The 20767-nt window shown below is 33.2% G+C and overlaps 1 protein-coding gene across 1 annotated transcript in view; it reads right to left on the bottom strand.

The window, feature by feature from the left end:
* Positions 1-20767, bottom strand: part of Robo2 (roundabout guidance receptor 2) — a 550514-nt gene that overhangs the window by 36777 nt on the left and 492970 nt on the right. The window contains exons 19-23 of the mRNA XM_027929088.2: positions 18674-18856; positions 10618-10660; positions 9040-9167; positions 3256-3537; positions 2725-2850 (exon numbers count right to left, since the gene is read on the bottom strand). Coding sequence (XP_027784889.2) covers positions 2725-2850; positions 3256-3537; positions 9040-9167; positions 10618-10660; positions 18674-18856 — 762 coding nt within the window. The remainder of the gene's footprint in view (positions 1-2724; positions 2851-3255; positions 3538-9039; positions 9168-10617; positions 10661-18673; positions 18857-20767) is intronic.

Raw genomic sequence — 20767 nt, 5'->3', positions numbered from 1 at the left:
ATGTATGCACAATCCTAATCACATTCTACAGCATTTTAGAAATTTCATTTGAATCTCACCTGAACCAAGTGCCTAAGAAAGAAGTTCCTATACCTCCCGTATTCTAGATGATGACACTAAGGCTCTGAGTGTTATGTGATTCGCCTTCACATAGCAAGAGAACAATCAGATTTACTACTGAGCAGCTTAACTTGAAACTATTTCTAGAGCTCCGAACCTCATTGTTGAAGCCCTTGCTCGGGTTCAAGAAAGCTACTCATTATTATGCTTCCAAACAACAACGGGCTTTAAAATGTGTTCTGGAAATAGCTGAAGCACAGAGAGAATTACTGAGGACTTTACAACCAACACTTATTTTTCCCCTGTTCTGGAGAAATATCTGTTCTCTCATTTGATCCGTCTGGGTAGGACTATTATTCATCAACACGTGTGTCTTGTCTTTAACAATGAACTAAGTGGTGGACTTTGAGATGGAGGTGAGCTTGATACAACTGACAACTGTTAAAATCTCTGAGATCTGAATCTTTAGAGAAGCAAGCCACAGTCTGCTGCTTCACCTTGAACCCTCAATCATCTGAAGGCCAGAGTACCTAAATTATGTTTTAACGGAGCAGATATTGATGCCTTGTAAACATATTTGACCCTTTTCTCTTAAAATAAAAATGTAAATAGTTGGATAGTTAAAGCTTAAAAATGACTTCTCTGTAAAAAATAAATCATAAAAGTGATTCATTTTAAAATTAAACATATGGTCTATTTTTAAAAAATATTACATTAAAAGATTTAGCTACTGTTACCAATATTTTATATTATATACACATACAACTATGATTTCAAATACTATTTTAAAACATCTGAGTTTTATTGTATAGTTTTTACTGGTTGGATTTTTAACAAGAAGTACTCAGAACTTATATATTGAATGCATTATAAAAGTGTTTCAAAGAGGGTAAGAAGTTCACTCAAATAATTCAGAAATGCCCAATTTTCTTTGTCACTCTGATTATTTTAAATTGGTTACACCAATGTGCACAGATTTAAAAAATCCCATAATATATGATTAGCTAGCCATGGGGCAGTTAATTCTTAGATTTGGCCCCTAGGAAACATAGCTATAAATAAAAGAATTAAACAAAAGTGTAATATTAAACTCAATTAGACTAAACTGTAAAAGGAGTAATCACTTCACTCTTACCTACTAAAAAATGCTTTCTATCACCAATTCAAGTAATCCTGTATTCAAATGTAGATGAAGTAGTTAATATAATTCCTGGATATATGTAAATGTCACTCAAGAGATTAATGGATTCAAAAAGCAGCAAGCACCATTGTGAATCCTGTTCTGCTTACAATTACTCAAAAGATAACTTTTAAATTCGGTGACAATCAATCTATACACAACATTTAATGAAAGATTCACAGGTCTTATGGAGTCCATGGCTTGCAATATGGAGATTTCTTTTCATATATTGCTTGATCTTTACATATATTTAATGAAATAAAAAGGAAGATCCAACAAAATTACTTTTTAATTATTCAGAAAAATTGTGGGACTAATTATAAATAAATGCCAGCATAAATGACATAGAAGGTCATTCAAAACATTCCCTTATATTATTAAGCCAGTTTAAATTCATAACAGATGTTTAAAATTTTCTGAATTCTATAATGTACCTAATCCTACCAATAGGCAAGAAGAGCAAATGACTCATTTTGGAGGGAAGAGACAGCATTAACATTTTCATTCTGAGAAGGTTCCATCTCCTGAGGAAAAGTAATTTAGTAAATGTAACCCTAATGATAAGAAAAAGTTAACTCTTCATAGTCTTGATGCCTAGGAGACTGCACAGTATCATAGTACACTATAATCCTTTATTATTAATATGTAATTTTAAAAAACCAAACAAAATTTCCATAAAAACAATTAGCATATAATTAAGCATATTAAGTAAGTGGAGTCAGGAACCAGTCAGAAGTAGACAGATAAAGGCATGTGATGTAAATAGGTGGAATTTACAATGTGGTTAATACAATATCCTCACATACAAAGGGAGGATAACTCATTAGGATAGGAATATATTTCTATTCAATAAAATGCATTTTTCCTTACACTTGTTGGTTTAGCTGATATTTCTCAAATATATATTAAAAGTGACAGCATATAATAGTTATTGTTTCAAATATTGTATTTTTTGAAGTAAAAATAATTTTACATATTAATATTCATATTTAGCATAGTAATCATTGAATAGATAACTATTACATAATATTTGAGAGGTTGTCCTAAAATAGGAAGTTATATCATTGGCATCCCAATATGAAATCATCTCCGAGATTATTTTCATTTCAGTTGAATTTATCTTTTGATATCAATGACCTGGAATTAACTTTCATGCATGATCTTTTTATTATAAAGTTCTTTGGACTCATATATTTGGTTCAAGATGGAATGAACTCATCTACTCTTTAAGGAATAGTAATTAGTAAAATGGCACTATTTTTCTTTCAATACATTATTGTGCAGTTAGTACGTAAGTGATGACAATGATTTTTATTGCCCACCCCCACCAAAGCATAATTTCATCAGGATCAACTGTTATTGTCATTTGTAAGATAAATGCCTGACAGTGGCTTGCGATTCAATATTTCCTCATCAGTTGTTAGGGAACACAGGTCATATGCTGGTGACAAACAAATATTTCTCCTTACTGTGATGAGACCAACCTGAGAGACTGCCACTCCTTTCTGAGCTGTTGTGAGAGCTGGTGGTGCTGAAATCCTGTGACTGGTTGTGTGGCATTCTATTAGACAATCCCTCAGCCAATCGGTAGTCAGGGATGTAAAGTAAGGCTAAGGGTTAAAGGGCAGAGGTCATAGTGGCATCATGTGATTAGTTCACAGCACAAGCCCATGCAGAACATGCAGTTAGCAACTCAGAAGCGGATGTCGTGGGAGAGTGGAGGAATGTTTTGTCTAGCCTGTCCTAATGGAAGTACAGATGGATTGCTGATCACTATATTGAAAAAAGAGCTGAAAGGATGAACCCGATTGGTGTTGGTGTGTGGTGGCGGCGGTGGAGGCAGTGGCGGTGGTGGTAGGAATTGTTCAGGGTACTGAATACATGCCAGTATGTTTTTTTTTAGTTTAGGTAGTAAACCTGGTAATGCATCACTGAATTGAACAACGAATACTAATTTCTATCTCATGCACAAATGATATGAAGTTAACTTCTCAGGACAGAAGAATGTGACTCACCATTGTTACCTTTGTTCTGTTCAGGCAGAGAATAACCAAATCCCATCAGATCTGTTTTTTGCTGAATTGAGCTTTTCCACTGTGGATCAGGCAGATCGACAGCCAATTCATGGATGCTATTGGAATGCAAGATCTGTGTCGTGGCATATGGGGTAGCCTGTGTTATTTGGCTGGAACTGTTGTAACTGGTTTTGGTAGTGAAGTCAATGCTGCTATAAATGGCTCCATCTGAGAGCATCGTTGCTGTTTTATCCCCTTGGCCTGGAACTGGTGGCAGCACATCTGTGATGAACATAGGGAAATGAAACAATTTAATGATGCACAGGAAGCCCAAAACTATCAGGATTGAAGATGAAAAATAAATGTGTCATGCCACACGTTTGCATTTCAGCTGAGATGGGCTTCATGAACCAATGAAGGGTAGATGATATACAACCATCGCCAAGCTATCAACCTCAGTGACAGGCAGGCCTACTGCTCGTCCTTCACGTCTCACTGCTTAACACATCCCTTCCCCCATTTCCTCCAACCAGGAATGAGAAATTTGGGATATTTCACTACTGAAAAATGCTTTCAGTTGTTCACTGAGTTTTAGAGTCAAGGAAAGTGGTAGCATGATACAGCAGCAATGAACAGAGGGAGTCTACAAATTGTGCCTGAAAACAGCTCTTTCCACTTCATCCCCAAAGATATGGAATATGGCTGGTAAATAGTTGCAAAAATTTCCAAAATTATACGACTCTGACTTTGAAATCCATTTTTCTGAAGTTTTTACTTGACATTTATGTGATCTGATTTTATAACTGCAGAAATGGAGAACTGATGGTAGAAAATGTGTTCTTTTTTTCTTGGATAACAAAGGAAAATTTTCATGAATAAGTCATTTCCATAATATAGCAGGATTTAACTATAGAAAAAGCAACCTTAGTGATCAGTGAGTTTAATTTATGCTATCAACACTTAGAAGTGGAGAATTACAGTTTCACGTTGTAATACAGCAAGAGTAAAATTAAACTTCAGGAACAACACTGAATATCAATCAGTCCATTTATCATTTTGGTATGCTGAATTATCTTTACAGGATGCTTTATAATTCAGATCTGCCACCTCGCTCCTGAGCTCCTTTCCCTTTTCAGAAGAAAGACACTAAGTGAATCTAAAAGAGAAATCACTAACACTAGAATTAATCATGTACAGTTAAGATAAATCTAATTATAGTGCAGTCCTTAATAATGTATGTTCTGAAAATATCACTTCATAGGACTTGAGGTCATGAAACCACTTGATCTCTTCATTATAAGACATTTCGACTGTCTTTAAAACTTTTAGATTTGATGACGCCCACAGTACTTGAAATAAAAGTTCTTACAGAAGTATTAGTTTTTCTTTGGAATTTATAAAAACTAAAAAAAAAATCTTCATTAACAACAGTGACAAGAAATTCATAATATATTGTGAACAGTGTGCAATTTCACTCTTTCTGAAGTTTTGAAAGTCTGGAATACCAACCTGTTTTACAAATATGTGGATGTTTATTGAAGTAAAGATTTTAAAGGCATCTCAGTGAGACTGTTACACATATTCACATTTTAAATTATGCTAGGTTGCATAAGCAAGAAATTGTTCTTTGGATTTCAGAATACCAAAATTGCTTTTCTGTCATTCTTTTTTTGTGATTAATAATTATAGAATCTGATTTTAAGAAGCATTGTTCATTCTCAAGTATTAGTATATTTTTTTATTCTCAAAACCTTGAATATTTAATACTATATCAAAAATTGGCAAAAACAAACAAACAAAAAAAAAACAACCCAGATCTTTTTTTTTGCGTAAGTTTTTGGGCTCCCTCCACCTATTTCTCACTGCCCAATATTTGAATATTAATTGAATAGAAATGTTTCTCCTCCATGGACCTCAGTTTCTCATATCTTGAACTTAAGGTTCTCCAGAGTCCCTTCAGTTACATGTTATTGAAAGTGTTCTGTGCTCAAACAACAAAAAAACGGAACAATGTTGTCCAAGAATATAATTCTACATAATATTACTAACAACTAAACACTAAAGTTATGGCTCTGGAAATAGAATATCTCTCTTTCCCTGCTAGATGAAATTATAGTCAGCCTTCCAGCCTAAGTGCTTCTACATTGATTTTTGGGCTGCATATATTGTCTTCAAATATTATTTGATCACTCCCACATTTTCAAAAACTAAATTAAATTATATCCAACATTGAAATATTGGAGGATCACACATGAATATCTGTATGTGGAGGAGAATCTTATAACATCAAATACTCTGGAACTCTGGACCAGCCCTCCATTCAACAAGCAGGCTCTGAATAAGTGCTGCCATCATTAGGAAGGACAATCCATTTAATATTTCTTGCTGTCCCCACCAACCCATCCTTAATGCTGTCTGACTGGCACTTGTTAACATTTGTTTTGGAAACCTATGAATTCGAGAAACCTTGACTCCAGTTTGGATTAGTGGTGCAGCTTTTGAGTACCTTGGCTTTATTTGTATTCATGGATTTATTTTATTTTTGCCCAATGTAATTATTTGTATGAAGGACTGCCTTCCTCACGGCATCATAAGTTACTTGAGAACAGGAGCCTATAGGATATATGCCTTCATTACCATAATTCCTCACCCACTATTATGAGAGTAAGCACTTGCTGATGGAATGTTTAAATGAATTTCTCATAGTTTACATTGGTAAAATGCAAAATTATGAGATAATTAATATTTTCATTTTTCAAAATATGATTTTCATTACATTCATACATTGGTATTCTATTTGTAAAGGGAAAATGTCAGTATCCATGATTATTTTTCTAAGTGAATGTGGTTATAAAATCATACATATGAACCCAACTTCAGACTACACAGCAGTATAAATAAAATAGCAGAGGCATTAAAAATCTACCAGACGTGCATTCTATATCCACTTCTCAAATTATGTTGCTTAACTCTAGTCTCTTGACTTTAAACATGTAAATATGTTTATGTATTTTATAATTATGCAAAAGACGTAAATTTAAATATACAAAAATGTCCTACAGTATTTCTGGCACAAGTGTTTAAATGACTATCAAATTGAAGAGAGAGTGGGTAGAAACTGGAAAAACTTTGTCTTGGTCTTGATGTTCATGCCATAAAAATAAGGTAGAAATGGAAGAAAAACTTTGCATTCTACCTTCAGTTAAATTGGACTAAGACATTTTGGATGTTAATTTAGCTTGCTAGCCAACAGAAAAAGAAAATGTTTTCTCTATCTGAGGCATGTATCTCTTGATACAAAGATAGAACGTTGTGATGTTCTAATACAAAGTGTAAAATAGGAAGCTATTATTGACTGATAAAAACTTTGGGAACAGAATTCCTTTAGGCAAAAATCAGTCTGCATATTAGGGGAAAGATGATCTGTTTCCTTGGTGGGGAATACTCAGACATACAAACTTCCCAGGGGAGAGTAAAGGCATACAGAGAGAAAGCAGGAAGCCAAAGAAACTTACAGCTTTCTTTGTATTCTCTCATTTAATCTGATACCTTTTGGGAGTTGATTATGCAGTTAAGCTTTGTGTGAAAACTATATATTGTCATCCATTTAATTCTAATTACACACCTATGAGGTAGGGATGGTTATCTTTATATTTTATTTTCAAGAAGGAAAATGAGTTAATTGAAATGATATTCATAGAAATCAGGCTTATGAAATACTTAGTAACTTTATAATTTGAGGTATTACTTTATATGCAAATAGATTGTTAATCCATCTTGAAGAGAAAATGCAACGATCCATGATTACTCCAAATTTTTATAAAAATTTTTTTTAGTTGTAGGTGGACACAATGCCTTTATTTTTATTTATTGATTTTTATGTGGTGCTGAGGATTGAACCCTGTGTCTCACCCATACTAAGTGAGCACTCTACCACTGAGCCACAGGCCCAGCCCTTCTTCTTAAGTGAATATGGTTATATAGTCATACATGTGAAATCCACTGCAGCTTTTAGTAGAACTGGAACAGTTTAGCACAGCCCTGGGTCTTCCGAATTAATTCTCCAAGTTTGGAAATCTTCTAGTATGTCTATCTAAATTTGCTTTGCTTTACAAGAATCTCCTAATTCCTCACTCCAATTTTCTACTTTTTCTATTCTCCACCCAGAAGAAGCCTGAATGATTTAAAACAGTGTTTACATCTCAGCATTCTCCTCTTAAAAATCCACCAATAATTTCTGATTACCCTATGGACAAAGTTTAAACTCTTAATGTGACTTAGAACACCTTTTCTTTCTTGTCTTTTGTGCTTTCTAACATCTTTGAACTCAACCGTTAGGAAGTTCCATCTTTTCCCTTCCTTCTTATCCCCTCGCCTACCCTCCCTTTCAGTGATGGGTAATCAACTTAGGCCCCTGGTCATGTTGGAGAAGTCCTCTACCAATAAGCTACATCCACAGTCTCCTATTCATTTCTTAAATAGGTTGAATGTCTGCCATTTTGTCTTTTAATTTTTTTCATTGTAGATGGACAACAATAATACCTTTATTATCTTGTTATTTTTATGTGGTGCTGAGATTTGAACCCAGGGCCTCACATGTGCTAGGCAAAAGCTCTACCATTGAACCACAACCCCAGCCCAATGTCTCTTTTATTTCTGGTCCTTAAAATATAGTAATTTATCTCCACACACCTTCTTATACTTTGGCTAATTCCTGTCCCTCTTTCAGATATCAATTTAAATAACATTCCTTTTACAACATTTTCTTACTCCAGTTGGGCAGCCTTTATTTCAGCCTTATCAGGGTACCGATAAGGCAGTTCAAGTCCATTTACTGTCTGCATAGTATTGTACCAGGAGAAAACTTATATATAATTGCGGAGCCAATCAGGGAATTCTCTACTCCTCTCATCTTTATCTAAACTAACCTATCCAATTGACCAGAAGAAAAAGTGCATTTGGGAGGAAGCAGTCATTATTTATATTAGATACAATTCTGTCTCTTTAGAAAAACCTATGGAGGGTAGTTTAGCATGAGATTTTGGAGGTATTAGCATGTCAGCCACTTGCACTGTTTTATCTTTGCTTTGGAATAGCAATTAATGATTGTAGAATAGAAAGTTCTCTCTGAACATGCCACCCCAACTAGTTAACTGTCTTCTTCACATGAAATATTATGGGGGTAAGGATGATCACTTTTTATACCAATATTATATTCTTTCTGACTGCCATAGTGCCAGGTACATAGGAGGTACTCAATAAATACATGTTGAATGAGATTTTGAAAAATGAAGTATTTGTTCCAAAAGCATAAACTCTAATTATCAGTATACTTCCTGATTTTAGTTACCGTCTACTGATATTCCTAAAAACAAAATGTATTATGAATACTTCCCACTAATATGCCATTATGTAAAAATGTGAGTGTGTAACCGATGTGATTCTGCAATTTGTATTTGGGGTAAAAAAGGGAGTTCATAACCCAATTGAGTCAAATGTATGAAAGATGATATATCATGAGCTTTATAATGCTTTGAACAACCAATACAAAAAAAATGAATACTTCCACATTAATAATGACCTCCTCTACTTTATTATTTAAGGTATTATAGACACACTAATTTTATAATAAAATATTTAGGAAATATACAGCAATGTTAGTATATGTGCTTTATTCTTTCAGCTATGGAAGAAATACCCTCTATCTCTTAAAAATATCTGGAAAATGAAAACAGAAACAAAAACAAAATTAAAAATAACATTATTTCGAAAAATACAACTTACCTCCACGCCCAAAATTCCCAATTTCATTTGGGCCACTATTGCTATTGTTCACTGGCAAGCTTGTGGCTGGCCATGAATCAGCAAGCCATGGATAGCTGGGATCACCCGCATTTAGAAGACCTGGACGGCTAAGACAGAAATGAAAAGGAAATCAGTCTATGGAGCTCAATGAAAGATTTTGATGCCTGTCTCATGCACTAAAAAGGGTAAAGGAATTTAAGAAGATTTTAATTGAATTTAGAATTAAAATGTGTAGGCTCTCAAAAATTAAGGAACTTTGGCAGTTCATTAAGACTATCTATAGATCAACCCTGTCAGTGGAAGAAGTGTCTTTGCCTGGGATCCTGTCAAAATCCACAAGAAATCAGATGTCTGCCCTGAAACTGGTGGGAATTGGCAATAGTAGTAACCCCACACAAGGTTTGATGATAAATTGACACCTCAAGGGAACAATCTTTTGGAATGGCTTCTTGGTATTAGCCATTTCCAGGACTTTGGGTTATTTTGTTCCCAGTAACTGCAGTCCCAACATGAATCTGTCCTCTCTAGCCTGTCACCCTTATTGTGAGCCTTCATGTTTGATTTAGAGGCAAAGAACTTGAAAGAAATTAATGAACAGTACTTATACTGTTCCATCAATAGCACATTTCCAAGTTCTTTAAATGGCAAAATATCAGGGGGCTGGCTATTAAGTGTTTTCCTGAAGGCAATAAAAGACACCCTGTGATCTGCTCCAGCATTTGAGTATAGTCTACAAGGAAAATTTCCCTCACATCGTATTTAATAAAGAATTCCCTTCTTTAATGTTAAAATGGGATTCTGATTCCTTTCCAGGTTATTAACATATTTACAAAGAAATAGAGCATCTATAATCATTGTACTTTTTTGTTGTTGTTGTTGATAGACCCCTTCTGGTATAATACCTAAGAGGAACATGTGTTTCTATGGAAACTGCAATAAGAAGATTCAACTGCTTCCTTGCTACATCCACTAGTTCTCATTAGACTTAATCTCTTTTTGCTAAAATATTGATTAAATGGGAGATTGGAAGTTATTACCAGAGCCTAATTACAATCTCCATATTGGCAAAGGGAAAATAGATGAGGATATATGGGTTTGTTATCAGTTTTTATCAATTTCAATTGAGTATCCAAAGTTGTGGAATCCAGTCCTATCAATCTACAGCCTATTCATCATCCATGAATCATTTACTTTGTGATCGATTATATGTAATTGTTCACTCACAGCAATTTAGTGTGAGCCAATAAGGAGTCTTAAACAACAGCAACTTCATTTGCTAATGTCTAATTAATGCAATAAACATCCTGCTAACAAATGAACACATTCCTTGTGATATTTACTACTAATTTCTTCAGGGGCATCTGGGAGATATGAAACATCTGGACTTGATTCCTCTAAAGTGCACAACAGATAGATCATTAAACCTAGTAGTAAGCCATTTAATTCCTCCTAGAATTCTCAGACTTATAAGTGATCGTTTATGACAATAATAGCTTCTTACTACAGAGTTTTTCTAGTTCTGATTAAAAATACTAATAAAGAATCTCCTTAACATACCTTCCATTGCTCATTAGTCCTCCATCTCCTCTTTGAAATGTAACTGTAAAAAAAAAAAAAAAAACACACAGAAAGACATGTACACACACAAGTAGTCAATATTAATTACAATTAATAACAACTGCATATTGGACCTCAGTTTAGAACTAAGCCTATGGGAATTTTAACAAAATATAATTAACATAATTGTGCAGATAGTAAAAAGCAGTGGTTTGGCTCAGGGCAAAGTCATCACTTGCTCCAACTTTAATAGAATATTTCAAGTTTCTTCAAGTCAAAAGTATGGATAAGTAAAAGTGACAATTTGGATTTAGACATCAAACACTGTTATAAGTGGTGGACCTAGTAGTCCTGGAAGATTGACACAGCATTAATGAAGAGTTATCAAATCAAACTGCTAATATTAACATAAAACTGTCTTAATTAGAAGGCATAAAGCAAAATATATACTAGAAATTGAAACAGGAGAGTTTTAACAGGTAATGTCCTTCCAACAAGATAAGAAAAACAGGTAACTGTTATTACACATTGCTTATCATCATAGATTCTTTTAAGTATGCTAATAGTTAATATGAATTGAATAGGTATAATTACAGTAGATGTAAACTGTAACTAATAGAGAATAACATTCATGAAAATAAAATTTTAACCAATTTATACTAAATAGACTCCAATTATATGTAATGATCACATGTTAAAGTTTCCTACAAAACTGTGTGACTTATTAACAATGTCCACTAGTATCTACTAGAATCAAGGTCAATGAAGCCACTCCCTCCAGTCAATGTCTTCCACTCCACAAAGCTAACAAGGAGCAAGTGAACTTCCAGGAACAGCCAAAGAATGCAAGTATCAGTTGAGGGCCATCACCTTATCCCAAACTGTTGAAGCCAAATGTATTTGGACTTCAAAATGATTCATACCTGAGAAAGGTAATATACTTTTCATACTATAATGTTTGAAGTAGCAAATTGCACTCAAATTTATGTAATATTTGTGCAATGAAAACTGAATATGAATGATTATAAAGTCTAAAATAGCTTCACAGTAGTTTGTATCAAGTTTTGCCACTAAATTACTTAACTAGAAAATTATAGACAAGGTATTTGTTAAGAAACTTATAGATTACAAAATTGCAATAAGCTTGGAATTCTAAAATCAAATCAAAACAAAACTAACATAAAAGCAAGGGTCAGTTAAATCAATCCCTGGGGATGAAAGAAAAATACCATTTTTCACAGTTGTGAAAACAATACATCTTATCTTTGGAACAGAATAATTATGTCTATTAAAAGTTGTTGCTTGGTGACTAAAAGTGAAATTAACTAAAATTTTAATGAAGGAATTCATATTTCAAGTAAACAAGCATATTGCCACTTAAGATAGACAAACGGTGGATACTTTTTCATTTGAATGGTTCTACATAATTCTTCTGCTTTTCAAGTTTGAGCTATTAAATATGATAACTCTTTAAATTTTGTAAGTTTCCAAGCCCAGTTTCCTAAGCCCATACGAAAGGTCATCTAGTAACATTACTTTTCATGATACTACCAGGCAATATGAACATAATTCCAAAGGTCCATCAGGATTTCAACACAGTAAAATAAATAAGGTCCTTCAAACTGGGATCTGAAATATACAACCTTATCATTTTTTCAGGTAACACCTCAAATGCATTGTAAAGCAATCCTGACATAACCTTAACATCTGCCCAGAATTGGCTGTAGACAGCTCCGCAGAGATGATGAAAAAATACTGATCACTACAGAGTCACTTCAGGGCTGGGAGTCATGAATCAGCAGTGCAACTGTATCACATGGTGCCTCTTATTAATTGCTTTGAACACAATAGAATTAATCTGAAACAATTAATGCAAAAAAATTGAGCACTAGAGGTATTCAATAAAGGCCTGATTAGGACACACACACATGTAAAAATGCATTTTCACAATGTGAAAGTGGTACAGCTAATTAGCTTTCCATCTGATGTGACTTTTCAGTTATGTGGCGTTTTAATGGAATATCAAGTGATTGTTTTACTCTGCTAAAAGGGAGTTAAGATAATGCTGTGAACATCATTGCAAATATGCAAATAAGCAGGTTCTTATGGGCTGCATCTCAAAAATGTGCTGTTTAAGAGATATGTGAGATGCTACATAGTTCTCCCTAATTTAGATGACTTTTATTTCTTCATCCAAAATTTCTGTTACTGCCATAGGAATAAAGTATAGCAGAGAAAAGAAAAGAAGCTGAAGCAGAGTCACAAAAATTGAGTTGTACTTAACTCTATGAGATAACCAATAGCATTTTTTCATCAAATGTGAAGTTTAAAGTAGTATGACATAACACTCAAAATACTATCAAAATATATCATTCATTAAGGTTAATTTGCACATGTGCTAGAATATAGACCACATGGGATGGTCCATATTTGCCAGTTGAGAGCTAAATTTGGAAGCAAAATAATTAATTTCAAAGCATTTCACATTCAGTATTCAGGACATATCCATTTTATTTGTGTCCTAGTCGTCATTAACACGTGTTTCTCAAATGATTCTAGACTGCTAATAGTTTGTCAAATATTCTATAATATCATTCATCTCTATCTCTGCATGCCTGCTAACATAGGCAAAACTTCACAGAACATTATGTGAATACCTGAATAACTTAAAATGGGCTCCATAAAATTTAGTATACACAGGAATCTTTCATTTTGCATTTTTCTGTCACAGAAGAAGGAGGCAGACGAGGAAAAGAGGAAGAAGGAAAGTAGAGTAGGAGGAGGAAGAGAACACACACACATTTTTTCTCTTACTAACATTGGTTAGCTGTGTTTTTAAAGTGAGGGAGGAAAGGGGACATCTTTTCACACTTCTTTTTTTAATGTTTTGCTCCAAAATATTTAGATTAATTTCATTTTGAAAAGTAGAACAAGAGTAACTTAGTCTATTAGGCCATCAAAGGAGACTACAAATTAGAATGAACAACTAAAACTTCTAAAATGGAAATCATATATAGCATTTTGATGAATGTTTGTGTGTATATAAACGTGCAAGTATGTGTGTGTGTGTGTGTGTGTGTGTGTGTGTAAGGGCATGTGTAACATAAAAATAAATGCCATTGCATACTAAAAGCTATTTTGAGGTAGTCCTCATTTATAAGAAAAGTTTAACTTGAAGGTCAAAGAAAGTGGGGTGAGGGGGTGATAGATCGATGGTGAATAATCTTTTTCTTGTTATATTTTTTATAATTTTGAAATCACAGTGCAGTAACTTTGTGCTCATCAGAAATAAATTTGGAATAACTTAATTATTACAAGCTCTTAATCAGAAGTCTGTGTGGAATCTCAAATTAAAAGCTTACAAGGCATAACATATAGAAGTTTTGACCAAAAATGAACTGAATACTAATAATGTTTCCAGAAATTTCTCCCACATACCAGTGGGATTTTTCAAAGCTATATCATATACAAAGTAAGTCTACTACTATCTGACAGGATTAATACTACATGTCTGCCAGAACTGGGAGGAAAATGTAACTATGTAGTAAATTGGCATTTTGAGGTAATGAAGCTTTCAGAGTGCCTATCTCTAGTAGGTCACATTTTCCTACTCCAAATGGAAACTCCATTGTTGCAGCCAATTCTCATTCTCTTTCCTGATATGCTTATTTGGCAAATATGAAAGCATATTAATCCTTTTTGATAAGCATTAACTCACCCCAGATAATCAGAGTATAAAAATTCCATCAAATCTTTTAGCTGCTTTTGGATAGTACTGTCAAGTAACTTATTTCACCACCAGTTATAAAACCTATGTGTGACGTGTTTAGCATTTTCAAATTTGCTCACTCACAAATTGTTTATATTTACTGAGTTTCATAAAATGTTATCCTCAGAGATAATATTCACAAAACATAACATACCCTTTATACTTCTGGAAAAATACATTTACTTTCATTAAAATTTGATGACTTCAATAATCACAAATAGAAAAATGGATAGCCGAAGTTTGAAAAGTACTGTGCATTTATCATAAAGATTATAATAGTTATATACATTTATACTGATATATTTATATGAACCTTATCAAAGCTATATAGATTTTTTTCCAAACTTACATTGTTCTTTTTTCTATTCACAAAAACGATTACAGATATTATCAAATATTTACTTCAAATTCAAAACCACCTAATGTTTTCTATCAAATTTCTACAACTCTTTTTTTATTGTTTATAATAGTTTAAGGACTGAATATGTTCAGCAAACAGGAACCCCATTGGCAGTGATATGGAGATTGTTAGTGCTCAGTGAAAATTAAGGTAGATGGCATTTCATGTTGCTTATAGAAGTATAATATTATTTCACTTAGGATATGATATACAGTGATGCTTTTAGTTCTTGCAGCTGCCCTTATTGCTATGGGTCAAAACCTGAGATGTGTGTTTATATCTGAAGAGTTTAAGTAAATGATTAATATTCAGATATAAAATTATAAGTTGATGTGTAACATTGTCTCAGAGGATCCTCTACTTTCTCCTATGTGAAGAGGCAAAACATGTTTAGGCCAGATTTTCCTCCCAGATGATATGAATATATAGATATACATTTGATTCTTGATATTTAATCTAAAATTTAATCCATTACTGTTCTCTGATACATCTGTTACACCCTCTGACACCTAAAAGAAAGTATTAATAGTGAGGAGCAGTTTTTTGTTGTTGTTGTTTCTTTTCTAAGTCTTCAAGTATATTTTTCTGCAATAATGGCAAGTTCCAGAGGAGCTATATATATTATGAGTCAATGGGTAATGTTTGGCCTACATAGAGTTAGTTAAGGCATCCTACCCAGAGTTTGGATCACACCTTGCAAAGCAATTCTGCATTTATACATCTTCTTTTTCCTTCCTCTAGTGGATAAACAGAAACAAAGAAGTAGGAAAAGGGAGGTTTGAAAACAAATTTAGCCTGTTTTTTTACAGTCAATCCAGCTGCATTAAAAATACGTTTTCTAGTGTAGGAAAATTCCACCAAATATTTAATTATGATCACAATTGAAGTTTGAAGTAAATGTGCTATAAAGTAATTTAAATATTGACTCAAAGTGGAACCTGATTGTACAAGAAAAGGGGGTTTATCATAAATCAACAATTAGAGACTGTAGACATAGATTTGAGACTACATACACATTACTAGGTAGTGAAAAAAATACATATACACTTCAGACTAAGTTTTACATATCAAATCACATTGCTTGAATTCTATTTGGTTTAGTTTTCACTTTTCTATTGGTATATTATAGTTTTGCATAATAATGGAATTCATTGTGATATATTTATACATGCACAACTCACAATTTGGTCTGCTCCATTCCCTCATACCTATCTTCTTTACCTCTCTCCTCTCTCCATATTCCCTTGCTCTAGTCTTCTGGCTCTCTTCTCTATTTTTATGATATCCCTTTCCTTTCCTTCCTTCTGATTACCTTCCTCAGTTTTTATACTATAAAATTGTAAGACTAAGAAATATGTATGAAAACCAAAATATAAACAAGCCCAACACAAGAATTTTTAAAATAATTTTTATAAGACCTTCGAGGTAAAAAGCCCTTATGAAATGTCTCCACTCTTAAACTTTAAATTTTATAAGACCTTCGAGTTAAAAAGCCCTTATGAAATCTCTCTGCTCTTTCATGTATGATTATTAGCTCACACATGAAATGTCAAAAATAGAAACAAAAGATAAATATATATTCCATTACTCATTAAAAATCCCTTGTTCTTTAAGTTATAAAAGGACAAGAATGTGAAAACTTAAAAAGGTGGAAGACAGGTAATTTTTGGAGGAAAATATGTAGAAAATATCACAAATCAGAGATGTAATGCTAGGTATCTGTGGTTTGGCAAATTTTCATTTGCTTCTCATCTGGAGCAGCAGTTGCTAGAAGGCAAATTACTAGCTGAAGGGAAATCCATTCTGAGAGTAAGCCATCTATCAATTAAGTATAAAAGTTTTGAAAGGCTTTTCTCTGGCTTGGCCTTCTTCCAAAATATTTGAAGGGCATAGCACATTCCGAGTTAGCAGTTTTCTACAAGCAGATGGATATCAATCACAATGAGAAATGATAATGGGAAATGTACTATTCTTGTCAAGCTCAAAGACCAACAGATATTTTCAAATTAAGTGCATAGGTTTTGCAAAGAATGGCTGTTAAAAAAAAAGAAGTAGTAGTAGAAGAAGAAAGTCAGCTTAATGTGATTGTACTAAAAGTGCAAACCTACCAACTATGAGAGCTATTTCATTTGTAAGTCGTGAATGAATGAAGAAGTATGAAGTTTAAAAATGCACCATTCCAAATATGGATATATTAGAACTCTGCACTGAAATGACTTGCATAGTTCATCTTTTATTATCTCTAAAGTCAAGTGAAGGGATAAACACAAAATTGTCCTTGAATTAAATCAATTCTTCCTTATTTTTAAAAATCATTTATATGTGTGTCTCATAGAGATAAAATATTACATAGTGACTGATTAAAGAAAGGGCTGATACATTCATGGGTGAAGGCAAAGGGCTAGAATGCAAAACAAGAAAGTATATGAAAGTTTTTATAATGTTTAAGACTCTATACTCAGCAGTTGGTTCTGAGCACACCTCTCTGGGAAGAATCTCTAATTGGTGCAGTGGTTTAACACTTGGATGATAGAACATAAGGAATTGGGGAGCCAAGAACCACTGAGAACTGAGAATGTCAGAATGTCAACCACATGGAAACCTCTGCTCAATGGATACGCCATACTCCTTTCTCTACTCCTGGAATTTATTTTGACCAATAACTAATAAATTTAATCTTCACAAGATGCAGAGATAAGTCACAATGTCACAACTAGATTATTATGTTTAATGCTGTCAAATAACATGCAATACAACTGAATGGGTGGTATGTCGTACATTTTCCACTATGCACATATTGTATTTGATTATAATTAAATCTTCTATTTTTAATGTTTTGTTAAAAAACAAATGTCTTAATAATAATTTATTTTGACAGAGCCTTTGCTGATTATTAAAAATGGAAGACTGAATATAATGTCTCAGAAACTGTTTAAATGTCTGTAGGATGATATTATTTTAAACAGGTCCGCTTACAAATTCTAGAAAGTATGAAATATTGTCAGTTTCGGATAAATTGTTGCTGTTAGAGATAATATTTAATGTAAATTATGGTCAAAATGTAATTGAACATAATATCAGCATTGAATATCTTCTCTCATTTACTCACTTTATGATTTTATCTCTTTCTCTCTCTCACCTGCTCTATCCCTCCCTCCTTTTGGAGATAATTTGAAGGTCACAATATTTAATGTCCTTGAAACTCTGTCTAGGATTCAAAAACAATTTATTTTTTAAAAATAGAACATCCAAGTTTTTTGTTTTATTTTGGTCTGCTGATCTGTTTCTTTCCCTTTTCCTTTTGCTCCTCGCTCCTATTTTTTTTTTTTTTTTTTGCTTCTAAAAGGCTGCAGTTCACACTGAATAGACACCCCATTTAAGTGAGGAGTAAAGCACTCCATTCATGCCTCATCAGTTTTATTAATATTGGTGAGATTTTTGCTTGCTTGTATTTTCCTTCTGGGACATTTCCTATTGCAATCTGCATTCTGACATACGACAAGCTAGGTTCCAAATCTCTCCTTTATTTTCCTTTCGTGTTTTAGTAATGCTGTTGCCTAAACAGATTTTTCAAAGAATGGCTTCATAGTGTTCAAAGTATTTGCGTGTGGTTTTGAAGAACTAGTTGAGAAAAGCAGCTGAACATTTTATCACTGTGCACTCTCGTTACGCTTCACTGGAGATACAAGCAAAAAGATTGCCTAAAGTCATAAAGTTACATGGTCAAGAGTAGTATGTGAAAGTAGGTTGTTTATCATTGCATTTTACAGAGCAGGATTTTAAAACAAGCCCAAATCATTCATTTGTTCTTTCATATACTTTTTTTTCTTTCTTTTCATTACATTCCTAAAGATAAGAGGTTTTCTTAACTGTAAATAGTCTCTTACCAGCATAATTACTGAGGCCCTTTCTCTTCTTTCTTCGCCAATACAACCAGATGCTAAAGCCCATCAAAATTACCCAGCAGGCACCACCAATACCAGCTATAAAAGCCGGTTGCTTCACAACATCAGTGATTTGTTCAGTTATGCTGTTATTGTTTTCAGTAATGACAACTTCATTCCTTCCTCCTATAGAAGAAACAACAGTGTTAGTAAATATGAAGACAAAAATAAATGCAGTCTACATATGGGGTGCATCAAAGGCACAGAAAATCCCTGTAAGCTCAAGCAGTATGTGTTCTGTCCTGCAATTGTGACAATCATCAACATTCATATGTTGCATGTTTAAAAAGAAGAATTGAGACATGTCCTTACATGTCCTTAAAGCATGACTAAGAATATTGCTCTCTCTCTTTTTTTTTCTTTTGGTTTGCTAAAATTCTGAACCACTTCTTGATCTATATCCTTATAAATAAGGACTCACACAAGTACTGGGAACTTAAACAATAGTAATTTTTCTTGAGTTAAGCAAAATATTTTTAAAAATAGTTCTCAGAAAAGGAAGCAACTACAGCATTTAACACAGGTATTTACCAATTGATTTTTGGCCATGGATCTGTTTATATTCAAATATTCCTGATACACAAAACTATATAATTTCATGTTACCCTTTCCTTTTGTACAACTATGCTTTAACTTTCTCAAAGAAAAACTGCTATATAAAATCATTATAATCATAAAAATGTCTTTTTGTAGAGATCAGCATGTATAATTAAAACCTAATGAAAAGGTAAATCTCATGTATTTGACTAATTTAACAATATGATTGAATATCAAATATGAGAACCATCTTTAAAATAATTTTAAGATCTTCATAACTAAAACATACATGTAAATCTAGACAAAGATTATTCTGGAGGTGGTCATGTTTTGAAAATTTAGATCTCTCAAAAAAATTAAGAAAATTTCAATCTATATTTTTAATAAGTTTTAAACTCATGGAATCAAAACATCATGAGAGAGTGAACATTCAGATACTTATTTAACAAAGAAATTCAGACCTTGGGAATTAAGTGATTTGTAAAGTAAATATCACATCTAGTGAGTAATCAAAGACCTTCAAAAACTGAATTGCAAGCAAAATATATGGCACATTTCAGTGTATTATATGAAAAGAATGTGTAGGACTGTCATTACCTTATGGCAATGTAACTATTATAAAGAGCATGGTCCTTGAAGTCCTGGATTGGCGTACCATCTCTGTCACTTAACTAGCTAGGTAAGCAATGAACTTTTGTAAGATAACTAATCTTAAGTCACTGTTTGAGTTAGTTGGCAACAACATTGTCTACTTCATTCATTTGGGGAAGATTCAAGGAGATGATAGATATAAAGAGGTTAATAGATGCACAGTATCTTTTTCACTGAAAATTATGACTCACATAATGGTAAGAGTTTTACTTTAAGAGCATTTCTGTTAAATTCATGGCATCATTAATTATCTAGATTTGAAAAAGTAGATTTACTACTTTTAGTACAAATAACTTTGGGGAATGAAATATAAGTCAAACCGTAAATGACTAGTTTACCACACTCTTCCTCCTTTCTCCTGGGGCAGAAAATTAACTTATATCTCCCAGACTCACATGGAGTTGAGTACAACAAAGTGACTGAATGTTAAGTAATAGTGTGTAGGCACAAATGATGCACAACACCTTGGGCCCTAACCCATTACTTTCTGTAACAATACTTGACACTCTTTATGTTTCCTTCCATGTTAGACAGAGACAAAAGGTCTATTGGAGGATGCTGAATCTCTAAGAGATAATAGGGCTAAGTTTGGAGGGATACAAGGTTCCTGGAACACTATATGGGACCCTGAAACCCTATTTTCCATTCTGATGACCTGTCTTACACTAGACTATAAGTAAGGGTATAAAGACCTTTTATTTTGTGAATACAATCAAAATGAAGGCTTATTGTTAAGCTGCTTATATTTCCTTATACATACTTATATTTCATACCCAAAAGTTATTTTGTATTAATTTCCAGTTTTAAAACCAGACTCACTTAGGTAGTAAGTCTACTTTTTCCTCCAAT

This window comes from Marmota flaviventris, chromosome 8, assembly GCF_047511675.1.
Source record: "Marmota flaviventris isolate mMarFla1 chromosome 8, mMarFla1.hap1, whole genome shotgun sequence".
In the NCBI taxonomy this organism is placed as follows: Eukaryota; Metazoa; Chordata; class Mammalia; order Rodentia; family Sciuridae; genus Marmota; species Marmota flaviventris.
The sequence above is the reverse complement of the archived record's forward strand: the minus strand, read 5'-3'. Positions and strand labels throughout refer to the sequence as shown.